General features: G+C 31.1%; 1 protein-coding gene across 1 annotated transcript; it reads right to left on the bottom strand.

Moving 5' to 3' along the window:
- Nucleotides 1-5,821: 5,821 nt before the first annotated feature.
- Nucleotides 5,822-22,486, bottom strand: LOC108684751 (major antigen-like). Its single transcript, XM_018189219.1, has 16 exons — nt 22,219-22,486; nt 21,549-21,771; nt 20,688-21,195; nt 18,637-20,229; nt 17,491-18,563; nt 16,598-17,190; nt 16,035-16,121; nt 15,456-15,712; nt 15,237-15,320; nt 14,435-14,728; nt 12,514-12,548; nt 8,423-8,792; nt 7,648-7,921; nt 6,657-6,878; nt 6,198-6,449; nt 5,822-6,026 (listed from the first exon to the last, which is right to left on the bottom strand). The coding sequence occupies exons 1-16, from the start codon at nt 22,484-22,486 to the stop codon at nt 5,857-5,859; spliced, it is 6,303 nt and encodes a 2,100-aa protein (XP_018044708.1). The 3' UTR covers nt 5,822-5,856.
- Between the last annotated feature and the right edge of the window lie 457 nt (nt 22,487-22,943).

The following is a 22,943-nucleotide window of genomic DNA, read 5'->3' as shown; positions in this document are numbered from 1 at the left end:
TAAACGCGAACCCCCTGCTCAAGGAAGGCGCGCTCACTGCTGCGTTGCGGCAGGCCTACTGACAGTGCCATCGAAGCTTTCGGCTCGACTCGGCACGACTCGTGCGGGTCCGTCACCCTCCGGTGCGGCGGCCGCTTAAAGCGCCCGCCGATCACTTTTCATCCCCTTCGCTCCCGCGCCCAACCTCGTCCTACACCACTGCGTGCACTCCTCCCTTCGGACTACCCGACACTTCGCGAATCGGGTGAACGTTAGAAAACGACTGTCGTCTCGCTGAAAACGCTGAGATCGTGAGCGATATCCAACAAAGAGAACGCGAGTCGTTTGTGTTTAGCTTGTAGATCGGAAACATGAATAATAAGGGTTAACAATACGGAGAAATAATCTGTACGCCAACGAAACGAGAAATTAAAAAATCTTGAAGTGCACATAAAAAAATGTAAGAATTCGAAAAGATTACCGAAAATCTCAATTTCCATCCCAATGTCACAAGTAAATCAAAGAATCTCTCTCTGTTTTTTTACCTTAAATATAATAATTTTTTTGTTTAAAAGAAACTAATTTAATGTCTTTTTTCTTACAATATACAAGACTCAATGTACTCATGACTCATGACTTAATATATCGCTCTTCGAAACAATTTGTAATCATTTTCTGAAAATGAAAATGTTTTATGATCGATTCTATGTCATTTAGTGTTAAAAGAAGGATTATGTCAAACACATGAGTATAGATGGATATTATGTGCGATGCAAAGCATTTTGAAACATTCGGCGTTTTACTCAAAATGACAATCGCATTACCATTGAAATGATACAGTGTACTGCTTTCTGTGTGTCTGACCAACTACGTTTGCGACTATAACTTCGCGTCTCTCTGTTGATCGACTAAAACTACTTGCGTGGTTTGCGAATTTAGAGAAAAAATTTTAAAGAAAAAATATTAGAAAAAAAAATTTAGCAGGAACAAATTATATTGAAAATTAAGTGTCTACTGTAAAATCTGTAAAATAATTTCATAATGGAGTTTATTTTAAGTTACGATGTTATACATATATTACATCTACGATAGATATTATAGATTTCAAACTTTGGCAATAATTCAATTGCAGTACTTATGTTTATTTTTTACTAAAAAAAAATTAAATTGCTATAAACATTAAATAAAAGAGAAAAATTTAAAGATATGTGTAAAATATAATTACATAAAATATATTTATATGTATAAATATTATTCGTATCACATATTGAGCTGATAACGAACGATGAATCAATGTCCAATCCGTTCAAATAATTACGACAAAATATTAAGACGATATCAATTAATATGAAAAAAACTATGCGTTTTTATGTAAAAATAAAATTTAAAAAATCAGAATGTTCTCACGCGAACCTTCTTTTATTATTATTGTTATTATTACTTTCCTATCAGTTCCTATCAGTTTCTACTAATTCCTCGTGTTCACGCATCCCAATATACTGCAAGCAATTTTTTTTACATGCGCTTTGTATTGCAGTAAAATAAAAAATATTCAAGAAAAATGACAACTGCCAATGCATAAAAGCGCGAGTATTAAAAACTAAAAATTGAATTACAGAACAAGCCGGATTTAATTCGTACACCCCGCAGGCAGTGAAAGTGATTTACGTGTACGTCGGCTAACCGAAAAAAATCACATGTGTACACACATGAAACATATGCATTGTATTGGCATGGACATTTAAAATTTGAGGACATAACTGGAAAAACGTGAAATGTTAACTCTTTGTCGGCTGCCTCTTTTATCTTTATTTAAAAATTTTACAAAATTTGTATCGAAACATCCTAAAATGGTTCAATTCCGAAATTGCCCTGTGTTGATAAAATTTTTCAAAAATATAAATAGTATAAAGCTTACAATTGTGCAACGTTTAACTTGTTTATATACGCAATATATATCAAGTAACCAAGACAGCGATCGCATTTACCATAATTATAATGTATTCATTAAAAGCGCAGGTGCGCAATACGGTATACTCAAGACGAAAGTTTATTGCTTTCGCAACAAGTTTCTGGAACGCTATTGTAGAGCGATGATTCGCTCGAGATATTACACTTGCCAAAATGAGAATAGTCCGAAATACCTGAATATTATCTCAATACTGCAGTAAAGTATTGCTATTTATCTCATGAAAATAACGTGCGGTAGTATGCACACGAAAATATTTAAAGCTATTTCTGGTCTCAATGAAAGATTAATGAAGATTAATGAAAGAAGAAATATAAGCATTATATTGTAATAAAGTCATGTAAAACATTTCTATATATATAAGTCTATAATATTGATATGTATTACAGTATTATACAAATCAATTTGATTTTAATAAATTTCACGATATATTTTAGTAAATACATGAAAATGAGCAAGACTGATTAATTAGTTGATAATTACTGAAAATTAGCGATAAAAAGAGAAATCTTTGATATAAGGATATTTTTATGAACGCCAGTTCTTTTTTGCTAATAAAACTGAAAGAATAAACCCTACAGTTCTCCTTTATATATATATATATCATAGATCTTCATTAAGTGATTATCTGTTGTTATCTTCGCGCGCGAATGTAATTTTCCCGAAGTTGTCAAAATAATCGGCAGTGAAGTTGGTCTCTTCAACCGCAAACTTTCCGATAGTTGTACATTGCGGTATATAATAGTACATTACCGGAACGAACGTAAAGCGCTCGAATAAGATATTACATATTATCGCGCATCATTAGTTCCCTTTTAGCAAAATTTAATTATGAATTTTTATCCAAAAAATGATGTAATAATCGCCACACAATTGCGTTCTCATTATCAGATCGTCATTGTTAAGATTTTATATTCAGTTATTCATTTGCTCTCGCAAAATTTTTTTAATGAAACAGTATTAGTCATTATTATTATCATACGTAAAATAATACACGATACAATGCAAAAATATGCTAATTCTAGTTATTTTGGTACAATTTTCGCAAAATATTCAGGAAAATATTATTTTGTTAAACTTATAAGAAAATATATATTTTTATTTTCTTTTAATTATGTTTATCGCTGCTTTATAATAACGGTGTTAAATGAGTTTATTTAGGTATCATTTTTATCAGATGTATCATTATTTTTGCTAGTGTGTAATAGATCACATTTCTTATCGTATCTGTATATAAAACGCTAAAAATAATGAATCAAATATTAACATTTTATAAATGAAATTCTTTGTTAATTACAAACAATTTTACGATAGCTTATGTTAAAGAGAAAGTGGAAATTTACCTACCTATCTCTCTGTTTATCACCTGTCTTTTAAAAATAAAAAATTAAAAAATTTATTTATAACGCACAATTATTAATAATAAAAGTATATTTATAGAGTCAAGTTTTTAATGAATTAAAATAATAAAAACTTGTGTACAAAATTACAAACAATTATAAACAAATAAGCAAATAGTTATAAATAAAAATATTTAGAACTATTTATTTATTTGTTTATAATTTGTCTCAAGACTGATATAACAATACAACATCGAAATAAATAAATTTTTATTATTTTTATTATTAAAAACTTGACTCTATAAATACTTTTATTATTAATAATAATTGTTATGCGTTGTAAATAAATAATTTTAAAAATTTTTTATAAACAGTATAAAAATGTATTAAGATAAGCATAGAATATGTATATAATCATATAAAGTATCTGTGTGTGTGCGCGCGCGCACACACACACACACACACACACAAATACATTTACATACATACAAATATTTTTGTAATAAGCAACAATGTTTTATGTGCTTTTATATTTAAAAAACTACATTTCAGAAACTTGTTCTATTTTTCCGTTTGTTTGCGAATGCGCAATCCTCATTTCAAAAATTGTAATTCGGGTTTAGTTTATGCAGAAATTGTGTGTTTACCTAATGTTTTCAGTACTCAGTGTTTACATTTTACTGTCGCAATTCACTTTATAATTATTTAAGATCGTTCCTTTTTTTGAAAAATTAATTTATCGTACAGTTAAAAAGTAAGCAGTAATAACAATATAAATATTATATGAAAAAAGCTACAATTAATTAAGAAGAGAATATTTCATGCATAATTATTTTCAAATTCAAATTCGTACATTAAATTTAAGAATCAAAATATATTTTATAATACTATTGATTAATACATACATTTTTATTATCCTCTATGATCCGAATTTTTTTTCGTGGCCATAAAAAAATTTATGTAACATAAAATTAACAAATATTAATCTCTAAATACAGATCTCTAAATATAAATCTCTAAATACAGATTGACAATGGATTCAATAGTTTCAATAATTCATTTTTTTTTGCAAAAACATTAAAGGATCATTTATTATACTAATCTATAAGAATTGATCATAGTCAATTATTCCCCTTTCGTGTATGTAACATAAAATTAACAAAATATCGATATTAATATATAACTTCAAAGTCACACCAGGACATAGAAGATTAACTCTCCTGCACCACTCCGAAATTTTCAATCATATTTTACATTCTGGGCCATAGAGGAAAACAGCATGTATTTTTTATAGCTCCGGACTACATAAAAATTTGAAAAAATTCTTGCACACTTGTCAAACCTGTAACAATAAATTTTGACTATAATAAAAACTAGACTATGTTTTATTTGTTTTTTACATATTGAAATCTGAATAAGAATTTTGAGAAAACGTGATATCGACTACGCCTTAAAAGGCACAAGTAGTGTTGAAGAATTAATATTATAATTTTTTTACATCGTTTTATTCCGTTACATTATACAATAATTTGCATACTTCAAGTGTGTCAAAATCATCTATAATTCCATTAATCATTGCAAGTACTGAAAATCTATAGTTATACGTAACGTAAACTTTCAGATTTTCAGTACGCATTTCACAATGCGTAATGAAGCGCAACCTGTAGCATTATATGTATTATTTCAAAATAAGTATTACTGCGAACATGAGATTATTTATGATGCATAACACGAGGAATATTAGTGAAATACATGTCAACATATTAACCAAAACTGGATTATTATCGAATTGTCAATAATAATATGATTCTTCTTAGCATTATTATTAATATTATATAGCGTTATTCTCTGAGTTGCTCATTATTTATTTAACACAATTTCGTTTCATTTTTAGTTGTAATAAGAAACAAATATGAGTTCAATGAAGATTAGTCAATTAATATTAACGCCATGTCTATATAATAATTCTCATCATGTTAGTGTTAATATTAAATCCATCGATATTCATTAGAATGTAATGATTCTTAACATTATTACGTAATGCTACATATCAAATTAACACATCGGTTATTGTACTTTTGCAATTATAATTAATGTATAAAATTAATACGGAACTGAGAATAATATTACACGATAAAATATCCGTATTAATGAATAAATACTCACAGTAAAAAGGGAATTGAATCTTTTGAATTATCTGGATGTGTTGACGTTATTAATATGTGTGTAATGCCTTATTTATAGATATAATTTAATTATTCAAACATTGCAAAAAATTTTACACGTTTAATTTTTCTTTTATTAATAAATGTTATCTCATTGACTTATATTTCTATCAAGTTAACTTTAATCTCGGTTCAACTTATTTTTCCTAGTTCTAAAAATTATAAAAAGATTAAAGTAAATTGTGCCAAGATTAAAGTTAATCTACATTAATGTGTAGTGTAAACATGTATTACGAATATTACATAAACGTTATAATGGAATATTGACATAATGTCATTTTGTATTGTTTGATTAACTTATACAGAGATATATATGTAGCATACAATACTTATAAATTATATGTTAGACGAGTTTGGTCAATTTTACATATATGCCATGAGTTGTTTGGAACATGAAATTGGTCCACGGAGCACGGATAAGTGGAATCTGAGTCATTTCGCAAACATCTATTTTATAATTCATCAGCACTTTAATTAAACCAATCTTGATCTGATTAATAGCAAATCTTGCACCTAAAAAAAACAATATCACATTTCGATATTTCTCCAGTCAAGTATATTATGTGCCTGTCTGTGTATATGTATGCATGAGTGCATGTAGAATGTTAAATATGAAAACAAATAAAAATTTCGCAAACATTGTGATATTGTTGTAAAAATTTTTCCATAAATTTTTTAAATTACCAATGCAGTTTCTTGGACCATCTCCGAAAGGCAGATAATACATAGGATTCCTCTGTTTTATATTTTCCGCACTAAATCGTTCAGGATCAAAAACTTCTGGATCTGGATAAATATTCGGATCATGTTGAATAGCATAATTGGGTATAATTACATCTTGTCCTTTTCGTAGAGTGATCTTAGTCCCCTCGAAAGTATAATTCTTTATAGGTTTCCTTATTAGAAACGTTACTGGTGGATATTTTCTAAGAGTCTCTGCAAAGTAATACAAACACTTAGGTTTAGCAGAAAAATATTTTTCGATAAATCGAACAGTCGATTTATCAAACCTTCCGCATATCTTATGGAAATAGTCGTCTCTAACTTTTAGAAAATCGAAAAAAATCACAGCAATATTTGTAAATAAATTTGATTTGTTGAATTATTTATAAGAAATACTTTTTAAAAAAGATAAAAAAAAACCTTGAAAAATCTTTTCCAAATAGTTAATTTTCTTGATGCTATCATATGATATTACTCCATCAATACTGTCAAGGACTTCCTTAATCTCCTTTCGAACTTTTTCTTGAATTGATTGATTTTTCGCTAGTTCATACATTGCAAGAGACATTGTAATAGAAGATGTTTCGAAGCCAGCCGCGAAAAATACAAATGATTGGGCAGCAATGAATTCATCCGTTACACCTTAAAAATAAGAATAATAATAATTTTGTATTTAGATTTTAGATGAAGAAAAAAGAAATTATAGGTTATTACAATCGTTATCATACAAAAAAAAATTTTTTTAATAATAGTTAATAGTATTGAATACATATACGACAATTTTGTTGAAATATTTAAAAATTTAGCTTGATGCAGATCTGAAAATAATTTTTTGAAGTGTCAAAATAACTATGCAGGATGTTCAAATTAGTTGTTAAAATGTCAATACTTTTTGCAACATTACTTATTAATTATTATGCTTAAGTTTCCTCCATAAATAATTTGATGTTTTAACAAAAATATTTTCAAATTTGTATCTATCTAAATTTTTTTTATTTACTTCAACAAAGTCGTTCTCTTGGTGTAATATCATGTTAATCGCTTAAATTATCATATTAATTATTTTATTCAATGATTATCTTTTATGAAAAACAAATAAACATATTCGAGAAAGATAATAACAAAAATACATCTAATGCATTCGAAAATTTATAATAAACTTATATAAATTAAGACGCAAAAAAAGCAATGTTCCTACTATTAACGCCCAGTTTATCAGGATTATCTTTGAGATCAATAAGAGTATCGATGAAATCATTTCGACGCACATTGTTCCGCTTCCTATATTCTATAGTTTCTCGGGTAATATCTATCATGAACTTGGTCACGTCATGATCGTTAAAGAAATATCCGAAATTCTTGTAGAACCACGGTATGTCTTTAAGTACATTTCTAATCATGACTTTTGGACCAAAGCGGAAAATCTTATAGCCCATACGCTGAAACTGATTATTCTCTTCTTTCAACGCGTTCATCTCAAGACCGAAAGCGCACGATCCGATCACGTCGATAGTGAATTTAGATGTCAAATGTCGGCACTCGACAATACTGTCTTTAGATACTATCTCATCTAGATACTTCTCGAAGTGGTCGGAACATTTCAGCAACAAGTGAAACATGTCCTTCAACTTCCCGCTCGTAAAGACCGACGAAAGCCTCATTCTTAATGATCGCCATCTAACAGCGTCGAGTCTGAAGAGGTGCATGGACATGGGTTCGGCCTATAAATTATGCATCAGTGTATTAGAAAGCGGGAATTATGTTAGGAAGTTTCCTTTCAAAGTTTCCGAATGATCAACGCTTGCCTCGAAACTTATACGTCAGCTCAATTTTAAATTGGAGAGAAAAAAAGAGAGATACTCTTTTTCAACTTTTAATTTTTTTTATTGTAATTGTTATGTACGTTTCGAAACAAAAAATAAGAAAACAAATTAAAAATAATTATTTTAAATAATTAAAATTATTATTTTTAATTTGTTTTCTCATTTTTTTATATTTTTTTAATGCTGATGAAGACTTTGTACAGTTGAAACGTACAAAATTGTTACCATCTTCATTAATAAAGATTACATTTTTTAATTAATCAACATCTTAAATTTATTCGTCTTTGACTTTGTTTTTACTTATTGCTTTGCATATATTTACATATTAATAATTACCTATTAATATAATATTTTCAAGAATACCTTTTCATAAACTATTGAATGTCGATCGGCAAAGGTGGTGAAATCTTTGATCAACACTTGTTTGATATATTCAGGATCTTTTATGACGAGCACAGGGTTTCCTCTCAAAAATACACCCACCATGGATTCTTTCGGATATCGGTCATAAATTTCTTTGTAAAAATCACCCATGTTTTTCTTGCCCATTAAAAAATCGACAATGTTACCGAAGAACGGAATGGGTTTCGGTCCATTGATCCCGCATGATGTCCAATAGTCAAAATCAGAGGTCAAATAATAATAAAGTAAATATAAGATCACCACGAAGGCACAGAGAATTTCGAACATGCCTGTAGCCATTGTTAGCTGATCGCTATTATGATTGTGATGCCTGTTATATGATTATTGTACAGTTCAACTCACTGTAAACTTGAACTGAACAGCTCGAATACAGATAACATGCAGTTCAACGACATTTGCGAGAAATATATAACTGACACTGCTAGATATTGCGTCTACTGCACTAAGTTTAATAGGAGGCTCCCCACTTCTTGCTACACAGCTTAAGAGAGAAGGACTCAAGACTTATATATGACACACATTTTTATAACTGCGTTTTTATCATTGGAATTATACGAAATTTATAACAGATATGCTGAATCATTTTATTTTTAAATGTCCTACTTTTAAAGTTTCATTCATTCTACTTATTGATTTTATAACTGACAAAATAAAATTAATGGTTTTTTGTTAGAATACGAATTATAATGACATCCTAGACGATTAAAGAATTTATAGTTATAATAGTTTGGAGATTAATAGTTTGGAGATAGCACTTGTGTATATAGAACTTTGTGAAATATATACATAATACATATAAAAGATTTTTCTTTTATAAATCAAAATATAAAGAGAATATATATCATTTACACTCTGATAAAGAGAATCAATTCAAATTGGATAATGAGAAAGTCATTTGTGTTCGTAAGATATCACGTATTATTCTGTTATTGTGTTATTCTGATAAGATATAAATATATTGACATATAAGTTGTATACGTCTGTGTTTATTCAAACTCATAGTGTCTTCGCATATAAATAGATCAATAAAAATATGATGATTAAAATATAATGATACGTATAAAAATATTATGATTACTTATGTAGTGATACTTATATTTAGGTATATTTTTATTTCTTGAATGATATTTTTCTGCGTTAAATAGATTATTCAATTATATAACAAAAATTTATATAAAATATAACACTTTTACTGAACTCCTATTGAACGTGTATTTAACACAGAGCACCAAATTTTAACGCCGTGACAAAATAATTTGTCCAATGAAAATGTTGAATGTTTGATGTTTTTAAAACATAATGCATAAATGTTAAATGAATTATTTGAATAAAACTAATTAATAGCTTTATAAGTATTATTTTATGTTATTGTATAACATGTTAAATTGGCATAGAATATTTATAAATATATATATAAAATACATATAATACGTAAATATTACGTACGAATACATGACATCATAAATGCCTGTTTATTCTAAAATTTTATGTTAATAAAAGTACCTGTACTAGATATATTTAAGGTTTCTGAGTGATCACCACAGCCCCTATTGAATTGTGACATCAAAAAAGAAACAAGAAATGACATGTTAATTTTTGTTGTACATGTCATTTGTAAATAAGAACAATCCAGATAAAATGAAAATTATACGATAAAAGCAATTATAAAGATAAGCTGTTCTTATTCCTCCGACAGTCAGTAAATAATCGTAAAAAACGATAAAAAGTATTTTTATCATTTTTTACGATTTTTAAGCCTACAACTCTGTTTGTTAACGTACTCTTTATTTCCTGTTTCTTGTTTTTTACTTTTTGTTTTTTTTTCTTCTTTGCAACCTCCTTTTATCAACAATTATATTTTTTGCAAATGTATTTCTTATTTCTTTTGAAGTTCATTAACTTTTATCTCGGATATAAAACAAAAAACCGAATAAGAAGCAAAAAGACAAGATGTAAAAAATAACAAAAGGCAAAAAACAGAAAACAAAAAGCATATTGTAGAACAGGCTTACTCAGTGCGCCTGCGTAGCCTATTCTATGTGAATTTACTACGTATGTAATCCTTTTTGGAATGCGTGCTGAAATGATTTTTCGATTTTGAAATGCTAATTCTACTAAACTACCGCAATAATATCACGAGTTAAAATTGACTAGCAATTTTAATTGACTAACAATTTTTCGCATCTTCGAAACTATATATTATATTGTTTAAAGCGATCTCATCATTTTTTTATTCAAATTGTTTTTATTTACAAATGACATGTAATTAACGTGTCATTTCTTGTTATTGACACAGGAAAGTTACTTTTTAAGTACTTTTTGCAATAACATGAACCCAAATACGGTGAAAATCTAAAATCACGTTATCCTTTTCTTAAATAGTTGTTAAGAAGAAAATAACCTGAGCGTTCACCGTATTTGGATAAACGGTATTGCAAAACTCCCTAGTAACGCGTTATAATTACCGTTACAGTTATCGTTATCAAAAAATGTAACTACGTTACCGTTACAGTTACTAAAAAAAAGTAATGCAGTTATATAATAAAATCAAAAAAGTACCTGTAACTGTAACTTCGTTACAAATAACAAGTTATTTCTATTTCTTGTAAGATTCAATGTATTTGTGGTAATCAAGTACTCAAAAGTCTTAGGATACATTAAAAACACCTGTATCTAGATATTTTATTTTAATAGTACTTGTACTTCGATATTTTTTCTAATATACCTTGGATTATTTCTAGGTACTGAAAATAAAATGTCTTGCATAACACCGGAAATAACTCAGCAGATATTCACATGACGTAATTACTTTTGGTACATATTAGTTTGTTAGAATGATATCATAGAGTGATATCAATTATATTATAGATAGAAATTCTTCGAATATACAGAACGAACATAATTTACAAAAATCTGAAAATAGAAAAAAGAATACAGGAATAGAAGAGGGGATATGAATTATTACCAATTACTAGTAACTGTAACTTTACATTGGATATACGCATATATTTTGTTGTCATATTTAGTTCAATTATATTATTTAAAAATCACATTCAAAGCCTCCAAGCCAGATTGAAATTGTACCAACTTTAAAATTATAAAAAGTACACAGCTATAAAACTATGAAGAAATATTTCTTATGCAGCTGTTAAATGAAGATAAATTGAGAAAAAGTTAAAAACTTTTTTGAAAAATTGATTTCTATTATTTTATTTTTGTATCATTTTGTCTATTTTCTACTCCGATATTTTAGTTTTTATTTAGACCAAAAATTGTTTGTATTTAGAACGAGTTGATGACAAATGGACGAACATCTGTATTGATAACAATAAGTATGATTAATTATTTCCGAAGAATCGACTTAATTGCGAATGTTTTTGTTGTTGTGTTGCACAGTGAAATGTTTAATTAAATGTCGATTCTAGAATCCCAATCTCAGGTAGAAATTAAAATATGGAAATGCAATGAGTTGCTGGTAAATACACAAGATAGCTGTACAAACTCGAACTAAGCGCATAAATGCACGAAGTCATTGTTTTTAAACTGGCATAAATCTTTCCGCTGTAATTTTTTATTAGTCATGTTGATGGTATCTTACCTCTTAGACTTTCGGTGGAAAATCTCACATTTGAAGTAAGAAAACAAGCTACTTAACTAACGATTACATTTCCGCGTATATATAATGCGTCTTTTTAAAATTTTATAAATATATAGTACAAAATTACAGATATAAAATAAAATTATACGAGAATACATTTTGAACAAAGATAATATTTTCTTAGAATAAGCTTATATAGATAAATAACTTAAAATAAAAAATAGTTTTAGCTCCAAGAATAAATCAAATATATGTAAAATGCTTTACATATGAGCTTTAAATATGATTGTGCGCGGTTGTTGGTGCACAAATTTATATTAATATTTATAAGCCGATAAAATATAATTTGTAAACAACTAGAATGTAATTACGAAGTTAACTGTAAACGTTTTGACTTTGAATTTGAGTCCTTCTCAACGCGGAAGTCAAGTACAGACTACTATTTGTTAGTATTTGGTAATGGACTTTCTAAGAAGAAGTCTCTCAAATTCAGAGTCGAAACATTTGTAATTAAATTCGTTGATAAATATGTTTCAGTTATTTACAAATTATATCCAAGTAGAACAACAAGTCATTATGATATCAAAATGATGTCAAAATAATTTTAAAATGATTATTAAAAGTCATTTTTCAATCATTTTTAATTTATTTTGATATCATTTTAACGTTATCATAACTTGTTGTTTTGTTTTGGTAGCGTATTGTCTTATAATAAATTATTTGTGCACCAACAACTGCAGAAGTTTATATAAGCATTTTTAATAAATAACGTACTTATCGTTAAAAAGTTTTCATCTATAAGATATATCCACACTGTGCTCATCTTAAAAAATTTAAGATTTATATTCTTATTCCAATTATAATTCCCTTACTATTCCTAGTATGGTATACCTTGGATACATTATGACTTTTTTATTAACAGATGTACACATATATTTGCTTGTTATATTCAGCGTTTCAATTGAAAAAGAAAATTGTCATATATTTAATTTTATGCGATATTTTTTAGAATATCTAGTGTAGCAAGTACATGATAAAACAATCTATATACAATAGAATGGCATCAACGGGTTAAGAAAATTAAACTCTATATTTCTCAACAATCTGTGATAAATCTTTCTTTTTAAGAAAACATTCAATCATATAACGCAGAAGTTTTACGAAAATTATATTATTTCGTAATAGAATCTTATGTATATGTAGTATGAAGTTACATTCGATTATATATAATATTTGCGGTCACAGTGAAACTTCTTACAGACTTTATATAATTTTACGTAACTATTTTCTTCGATGAGGTAATTGAAACAAAAAATATCACTTTACAAAGTTATATACCGTTGTCATCATATAATGCGAAATAGTCATGTTAGCATCTTGCTGCAATAGTTATCTTCTTATTATATAATATATGGACTGAGATTGCAAGCTGAGAATATGTAAGTAAAAACATATATATAACTCGAACGGGCAAAACTCTTTTCAACCTGAAAAAAAGGAAGGAGAAAAAAAGATATACCTTTTTGCAAGTCATCATGTCACATTAATGCTTTCGCGACGGTTCGCTATCAGCGTTTTACGAATTTATTTCAATTCCGTGCGGTGGACATACAGTTAAACGGATTTCGACAATTCATTTATCGTTTGATCTACCCGCGCATTTCAATTATATGTTTACTCTTTGTCGACGGCATTCGCCTTTCTATTGAGCCCGAGTGCACACCCGCGCGTCGGCGGTCGCATCGACGAGCCGGGTAAAGTCGTGGGAACGGATGCGGTACGATACAATTGAATTAATCTCGATCGAACAACGCGACCTCCGAAATGAAACAGGAAATCACGTTATCGTACGTGATGGCGTGCACAAGCATGCGCCGCGAAACAAGCGGCTCTCATTAGTTGTTATTGTTTGATCGTGATTAGCAACAAAACCATGATCTTGCTGAATATGGTACGTTATCGCAATTATATGCCTAGGAGATTGTTGCAACTATTTGGATAGTTGGAGGGGGGGGGGGAAGGGAGGAATATAGAAACGGACAAGGTATTTTGAAAAGGCTGTAATAATTGGAGAATGCCTATTTGGCCTCCCCATTGTTTTATAATTACAGAAATTATTTAAAATAATTAAATGGTCTTAAATGTATTAAATTGAATGTGAATATCAGAATTTCTGTATCGTTATATTTTTATTTTATATTCTAATCAAAAGAAAGATTATAAAGAATATTCGCCTTGTGCTGCGCGTCCAATAACAAGAACTTGCTTGAAGTAAATGTCATTTTTAACATGTTTACTGATACCGGAAAGAAAATCACACTGAATCGTCCATGGTGAGATCAAGAGCAAGTTGCGCCTTTTTTCATCCGGTCGGAGATTTGAATCAGGTTTGCCTGCTCAATACGAAGAGCTCGTCTTAATTCCTGCAGTTTCCATCCCGCCTCAATCTGCTTTTCGGCTATTTGCTTCTGCAAGGCAGCGATCCGCCGAATTAAAGCATCGTAATCTGCTCGCAATCGATCACTAACGTAGTCTCGATTAATCACTGAACAATCGCAAACCGCTGGACTGCTATCTTGTTGCACCATATTCGAAGTCAACAGACAGATTTTATCATGCAACTCGGCCAGTTGCATTAGTGTCAAAGACTGAGAGCGACAAACGTAAATATTTTGTATTAACAATTAGTTATTTCCATTTTAAAAACTATTTTTACATTACAGAGAAGGGACAGTTTTGTTGAAGTATTTAAAAATTTAGCTAGAGAGATATAAATCTGAAAATGAATTTATTGTATTATCAAAATAATTATAATATGTAGGACATTCAAAGTAATTGCCAAACGTCAAAATTTTTGCAGAGTTGCTCATTATGATTGAGATTTCTACGTAATTATTTTGTTGAACGAATATTATTTTAAAATCTATAATTTGATAAATTTAGATTTAGATATTTCAGTAAAATCGTTCTATATCTAGATATATTTTTATCTGTTTATAAGATATAAGTAATATATAGATATATTGAAATATGCAACATAGAAATAATATTTCAATTTATTACAAATATGACGCGTCAATATGGAGAAAAGTGAGATTTGATAGATATAAAGAAGCAAACGCAGCAAAATGAACTCTTACCACTGCACGTACATACCTTCAACCAAGATTCAGGGTCAAAAGCTGCAAGCTTATCGCCATTATCCACACCTGCAACCTTGGTAACTTCCACACCAAGCGCCTAGAAACGATTCATTTCCAGCGTTAATATGCAAGTCAGAAAATTCAAATTATCCTTCGGATAAATCATCAAACAGGATACTATTTGATATACTTGATTAATATCTATTATTCGCCTATCTATTATTCGCCTCACCAATAATTGCTTTATGTAATTCTCATTTTCTTTCTTGCATTCATTAAGTAGTTTGAGCAATCTATCGATATCCTGAACTTCGATTTCCGCCAGATAGATATTCTTGGACAGCTTTTGCGATTCTCTTAGCAATTCCACGATGGATGGCACAATCCAGCGCTCAATTTCAAAATCATCATCCAATGTTGTCGCCATCGCGGGTCTCACAGGAATTTTTCCATCCACAAATTGTATGTAATTACGCACACGTTGCACGGCTGTTATATTGCGAGAACAAATGCAGAACTAACTTGTAGAAATTATGTAATCAATGTTTGTTCTTGTTATTTTCTATGTATCACAAAATTTGTTCGAATATTTTCTGCACGCGCAACTTTTGATGGCGTTGCGTAATTAATAGAATATAACAATTTGCAAAATGTTGCCTTCGAGTGTCGTAAGTTTATGGAAATGCTTAACTTATTAAGATATTAGCCGGACTAATTACGGGCTATGAATAAGGAAATTCACGTTTCTATAGTGCGATAAAAACTGTCGGAATGACAAAACAGTTGAAAAAGTTTTTATGCAAGTTTTTACCGTCATATTGCTTTTCAATTTGCTTCTTCAGTAATTCATTCGCCTTAACGAAGTCGCCGCATTCATCCGGTTTAATCACGCCAGCCTCTGGAATTACAAAGATGTTTTTCCTTTAATGTGAACGCGACCGACAAAATTCAATAAGAAAAAGACTTCGCCAAAAACTACCGAATGAATGAAACGCATTATACAACTAAATTATATTCATTAATTTATACAATCACGCTATATTATCCAATAATGCAATCCCGGCTATAAGTTTGGAAATAAAATTTTTTCACATTTTACGAAAAGTGAAATATTTCGATCAAAAAAATCATAGAGAAGTCTTTGATCACGCATTTTAAAGGGCAAAGATAAGATTTAAATTCATATTTGAATTTGTTCTCTACAGGATTTCATTCCTAAATCATATAAAAATGCTAGAAATTAAAATATAGTCGAGGATTTCTCTATAATTTGTTTCACCAAGATATTTTTCGTAAAATGTGAAAAAATCATAATTGTGTTTTTAGACTTTAGTCGAAGAAAAGTTTTAGATTGTATATCGAAAAGGTACAAACCTACGATGGGAGGCAGAGATTGCAGAAATTTGATCTTTTCGCTCAAGTTGTTAATTTCATCGTTTAAGTGCTCTTTCTCTGTTTGACAATGATTCAATCTAGATTTCAACTCCATGTTTTCGATTTTCAACGCATTATTTGCGGCCAACAGTCTTTGGATTTGATCCTTCGTCCCGTTAACTTCTTCACCGACTTGTTCAGGATAATCTTTTATTTCGTTCAGCAGCGTTTTCAATCGACCTAGTTCTAATTCCAGACTGTCGTTGATCATTTTTAATTTAGTATTCTCTTCCGCCGCGTATCTTAAATCTACTCTCGCCTTGTCTATCTCGATCATCAATTTCTTCAATTCATTTTCAAAGCTGTCGATATCTTCTATAAAATTGCCTTTCGATTTCTTGATATTCTCTTTTAATTTATTGATCATATTTTGCGCCATTTTTAATTCATCCCGCAATTCTTTGTTTTCTATCATTAAATTTTGTAAATCCTGTCGCTCTTTATCATATTCCATCCTTTCTCTCTGTATTGCTTCCGAAGCGGCCAATTCGATTGCTAATCGTTCGTTGTCCGCCCTGCATTTATTCAAATCATCTTGTAATTGAATCAAGGCATTCTTTAAGGCAGCCTTATCTATTTTCTTTGCGTCCAGAGCATTAATTAAGTCATCAAGCTGCGCATGTACATCATCGAATTTTGAAATCGCTGTATGAACTTTCATCTCTTTTTCGAGCCTCACTTTTTCATTCGACAAGTCAACAAGCTGTCCTTCCAGAAATTTAATCTTCGTTTCGGCATCATCGAGTACTTTCTTTAATTTATCGATTTCTGCTTTTAACTCGTTGTTCTGATTCTTAGACTTATCTAGGTCATTCTTCCCTCTTGTTAAATCTGATTTGAATAAATCGAGTCCTGTTGTTATTTTAATATTTTCGATTTTCAGAGCAGCATTCTCGTCTTTCAAAGAAGCATATCGTTTATTTACGTCATTTAGTTTGTGCTTTAAACTCTCATTTTCCACACGCATTTTATCTAGTTCTGCCTTTAGCTTTTCCATTAATTCACCGTTAGAAACGATCGCCTTTTTCTCAATAGCTTCCTTTGCAACTTTATCCGACACAACTTTACCTAATCTACTCACTTCCGCTCGTAAACTATCTAACTCGTTCAGAAGTGCCTCCTTCTCTTCTAACAATGCAGCCACGTGATACTGCAATGCGTTCACCTTGTTCTGCGCGTCGATCGATGTTTTCTTTAAATCCTCTACTTCACTGTTCAATTTGTCATTCGCCAATTCAAGAGTATCTAAATTCTTTTGCAATTTTTCCAGCTCCGCTCTTAATCTATCGTTTTCCGATTGGCTAGTAGATAATTCCAATCTAATTTTTTCTGATAATTTCTGTTCGGCTGTCAAGTTAGATTTCAGATTTTTAATCTCATCCTTTTGCTTATCGTCCTCGCCTTTTAGTTTGCCGAATTCTTTCTCAAATTTCTGTTGTTCTTCCCTCAGACTCGTGTTTTCTAGTTTCAAACCATCAACTTCAAATATCAGCATATTTGATTCATTTTTTAGTTTATTATTCTCATCTGTTAACGTATTTATTTTTGATTTTAATGTGTTATTGTTTATTCTCAAAGCTAATACCTCATTTTTTTTGTTTTCAAGTTCTGTCTTTAACGTTGATACTTGTCGGGTTAAATTTCCCTCTTTATCTCTTATCTTATCGTTTTCTGTTCTTAATTTAGTTAATTCTGGTTTTAGTATTTTAAGTTCCTCTTTCAAAGCAACGACTTCATTCTTAACTTTGGTCAGTTCCTCCACAGCCTCTTCTTTAGCAGACTTTTCGGCGAATGAAGACAGATTTAGCCCTTCTAATAGATTTTTAAGCTCTGCTATTTCTCCCTCGAGCTTAATCTTCTTATTTCTAAGATTCGTTATCTCCTTCTCTAATGTTTGATGTTCAACCTATGAATTTCAATGTGATTATTATCAAAGGCACAAGAAGTTACAGGAGGAATACGTAACTAATTATCTCTACCTTACAGACGTTTAAAGCTTCCTTTGTCTTTTCATTCTCGATGGATAACTTATCTGAGCTTATCTTAAGCTTGCAATTTTCCAACTTCCAATATTCAATATCTTCTTCCGCTTTAGATAATTGCGATTGAAGATCAGATATATCCAGTTTTAAATTATTAATCTGGTTCATCATCTCAGCATTCGCAGCCCTTAGGCTCAACGATTCCTTGCCTAGATTCAACAGCTCTTTCTTGAGGGTGTCTCTCTCTTCTTTTAGGGCATGATTTTGCACCTTCATCTCATCGATCTTTGAGATCAAATTTTTCATCTCATTCTTTAATGCCACTAATTCCTCTTGAATGTCTCGTTTAGCAGTAGATTCTGCACTTAGATCTAATTTCAGTTTGCTGATCTCATTTTGCAAAGCGTTGATCTCATTCTGCATCTTGTCTTTATCAGTCTGTAAACTAACGAGCTGAGCCTCAAGAAACTTAATCCGATCCTCGGCGTTGTCAAGTTGTTCTCTTAATTTATTTACTTCATCCGTCGATGAATTTATTTGTTCCTTCAATTCATTTAGTTTTATGTTTAGCCTACTGTTTTCATTTTTATAATTATTCATTTTTGTCTTAATATCTTTGTTCTCTACTTCTGTTTGGTGAATATCTGCCCTTAGTTGTTCATTTATAACTTTCGCCTCTTTCAGTTTATTATTTAATTCGACCGATTCCTGCCGCAAATTTACAACTTCATTATTTGCCTTCGTCAATTTATTACTCGTATTATCTACCTTCTTTTTCAAAGTTTCTATTTCGGATAATAATTTTGTTAGTTCTTCTTTCCTATTATCTATTTCTTGTAACAATTTTCTGTTCTCCGAGTTCAACTTTGCCATTTCGCTCTGCAAAATATCGAAGTCCGCGAATAGCTTGTTATTATTTACATTAGCCTTCTTCAATTCTTCTGTAAGAACTTCATTCTTGACTTTAAATTTGTTCAATTGTTTCTTTGCGTCATCTAACGCTACATTTGTTTTAGACAAGTCATCTTTAAGAAGACCATTCTCGGATTTCAAGTTGTCTCTTTCAGTTGTCAAATTGTCTCTTTCGCTTTTAACAGCAGCACTTTCGTTCTTTAGTTCATCGCTTTCAACCTTTAATCTATCCATTTCTTGTAACAGTCTATCGAAACCTTCTTTCCATGCAATCCCTTCGGATTTTAATTGATCCGTCTCCGCCACTTGTTTTTCTAATTCAACTCTTAAATACTTATTTTCGGATAATAATTGATCTATCTTTGCCTTAATATTATTATTTTCCCTTCTCGAAGATTCCAGTTCTTTAATCATGTTATCAAGATTGTTTTTCAAAGCAACATTTTCTTCTTTAAGTTCGTTAGTCTCCAATTTTGCATTTTCCAATGTCTTCTTCAAGAATTCATTCTCAGCTCCGAGACTATGCAAATCGTCTCTCATGCCCTCTAGCTCTTTTTGCGCCACTTGAAATTTTTCTTCCTCGCGACACAGGTCAACGTTCAACTTATCGATCTCGCTCTTCATCTCGTTATTTTCCTTTTTCACTCTACTCAATTTTTGTGTTTTTCGGATTTCTTTCTCTAACGATGCATTCTTAATATTTAATTCGTCGCATTCGGATTTCAGTCTTTCAACGTGCTTCTTCAGAATCTCACTTTCGTTATGCAGTTCGCTTATTTGACGCTCTTTCTCGTATACTACACTCCGTATCTTTTTCAGCTCATCGAGAAGTTTCTTTTTCTCCGTCTTAAGATTATACAACTGGGACCTCATATCTTCGATCTCGCTCTGCAATTTATTCACGTCCAGCACAGACAGTTCCGACTGCCGCAGGCTTTCGAGAAGCTCGGCAATCTGCGAACAAATATCCAATTGTCATGAATACTACTACAGAGTTAGACAAGTATAAACATCCTCTAGCATTTGTCTCATCTCAACGAAACAAGAGTTTACATATTAGTATAAAACGTTTATGATTTTTAACACATGCAATCAATTACGAGTATTTACAGATATGAAAAAATAAAGAGAGGTACCTTATCGTCAGATTTCTCGGGTTCTTCCTTCATCTCGGCTACCTCGTCTATCATGGTCGCTGGTCTGACGATGGACGCTTTCAGTTGATCAAGCTCGCTTCGTAAAGCCTCCGTGTAAGCCGTCTTCTCATCCAAATGCATTTTCAATTCAGCCAGGAGCATTTTGCAATTACGAAGCTGACTTAACAGTGCCGATACGTCCTCTTCTTTCGCATCTGCAGATACGACAATCTCTTCTGAGACCGGTGTAACAACTTCCTCCATTGAACGACGAATTTGCGTCAGTTCAGCTTGCAAGCGCTCTGTTCGTAACAGATCTTCGTATCTCTTTGATAGATCCGATGTCTGCATTGATCTCTCGACAACCACGGACACCTGTTGATCAACCTTCTGACCATCTTTCATTAGCTCACGAAGCTTTGCCCTCAAACGATTTAATGCCGCACAGGAAGTATCCTCCTCGGCTTCCACCAGTTTCAACTTCAGATGCGATATCATGTCTCGCATTCTGTCACGATATCAACAGTTTGCACGTAATTATATTGGCGTACCGTGTTTAATGAAGATAGATGGTTTTCAAGGAAATATCGTAACTGACGAACTGTGATTAATTTCCTTTCAAAGCTATATAACTTCGCAAAGTATAAAACAGAAGTCTGTTCTGACTATTATGACAATTCCCGAACGATTAATTTAAGTAATATTAATTTTATAGAAGCTTTTTTTCTCCTTCCGCTTATTGCTCAATTATTTTTCCTTTTTGGGCTCAATTATTTATTAAAACAATATGCAAGAGTAGAAAGGAGAAAAGACTCATTAAACTGTCTTAGCGAAATTTCATAGTCAATAGGTATTATGTACTGTTTTTTTTCGGCAGCGAAACGATCTCTCAGTACTGCTATTTTCTCCCTCACGTATTTAACTTTTTCGCACGGATCGTCGCAGCAATCTCGTTCAGCGAGACTCTCTTCGAGGTTGCGAACTTTTTCTGCCAGTTCCTCATTTGCATTCTGCAGCCTTTCATTTTCCTCGCGGTAATGCATGAGCAAGGGATCAGTACCCAATACCTCGTCGGGCTTCACACCTATAGGGAAATTATTTGACCGCCCGAAATGTATTCGGTATTCTCTTTTATATGACGAAGAAAACATGGGTCGTTTGCGGTGAGCTGTACACATCGATAGAAAGCTATGAAAACTTAATAATAAAAAATATAGAAACGAAACATATAAAATAATATTGTATTGGAAAATCGTTTAACTTAATAACCGAATTTTATTTGATATTTTACGAAATATCCAGAATCAATATATAAATAAATTTTATTATAGAACCATTTATTATTTATAGAACCGTTCCATCCAGTGTCGCACCGGAAAAAGTACCGTGCTAAAATTACTCTTCGTATATATAGATATCGATGGTAATTTCTTATAAAATTTATAAAAGAATATTTATTCTATAAGAAATATAGTGTAGAAGAGCAAAGGCGGGGGAGAAAAGATTCGACTATGAAATGGAACATCGATACCGAATGATCGTAGGGCTTGTTTCAGAGACCTATTTTCGCTCTCGAGCTGCAGCCGCTCCATGCGCCACTTCTTCATCTGGCACTTCATTACCGTCAATTTTCGTTGAGCGAACGGTAGATCGTTAATCTCCGATTCCTCGGCATTGTCGCTAAAGGGGTTGTAATCGCAGCAACAGCATGGTTCATGCGGCGGTAATTCGATCGGTTTTATCGGCCGCGGTGCGTGACATCCGCATGAACAAAACGGCGGTACATATCGATCGTTCATGATTTGATATAATTATGAGGACCACGTTTAACCTCTCTGCATGACGTACATTCCACAGCACAAATTTATTCCTAAAAATGCCTCTACAATCGTTACGACGTTTTTTCGGGGAGGACATCGCATAAAAAATGTATAAGTTACTTGATAACCATTTTTGTACTATATGTACCTCTAATATTATCGGGATGGAAAACAAGTTATTTATGACTCGGGTCAACTCATAGATAACCCGCGGTAGTAGAGTGCGCTATCATTGTTCCGTAAAAAAGCTCCGCCAAGATAAAATCTTTTTATGCATGGAGATATGAGGTTGCGCGGAAACTCGTGAAACTCGTCAGTCATATTTTTGGTATTATTCCCAGCGAGTTCGACACACGATTCAGTGACATCGACAGTGAGGTCGATATAACTCGATTTAATAATACCGATTCATGATATAATAAGTTAACAGGACGTT

Source organism: Atta colombica, unplaced genomic scaffold (genome assembly GCF_001594045.1).
Source record: "Atta colombica isolate Treedump-2 unplaced genomic scaffold, Acol1.0 scaffold100, whole genome shotgun sequence".
Classification (NCBI taxonomy): Eukaryota; Metazoa; Arthropoda; class Insecta; order Hymenoptera; family Formicidae; genus Atta; species Atta colombica.
This window is presented reverse-complemented; position numbering and strand designations above follow the sequence as displayed.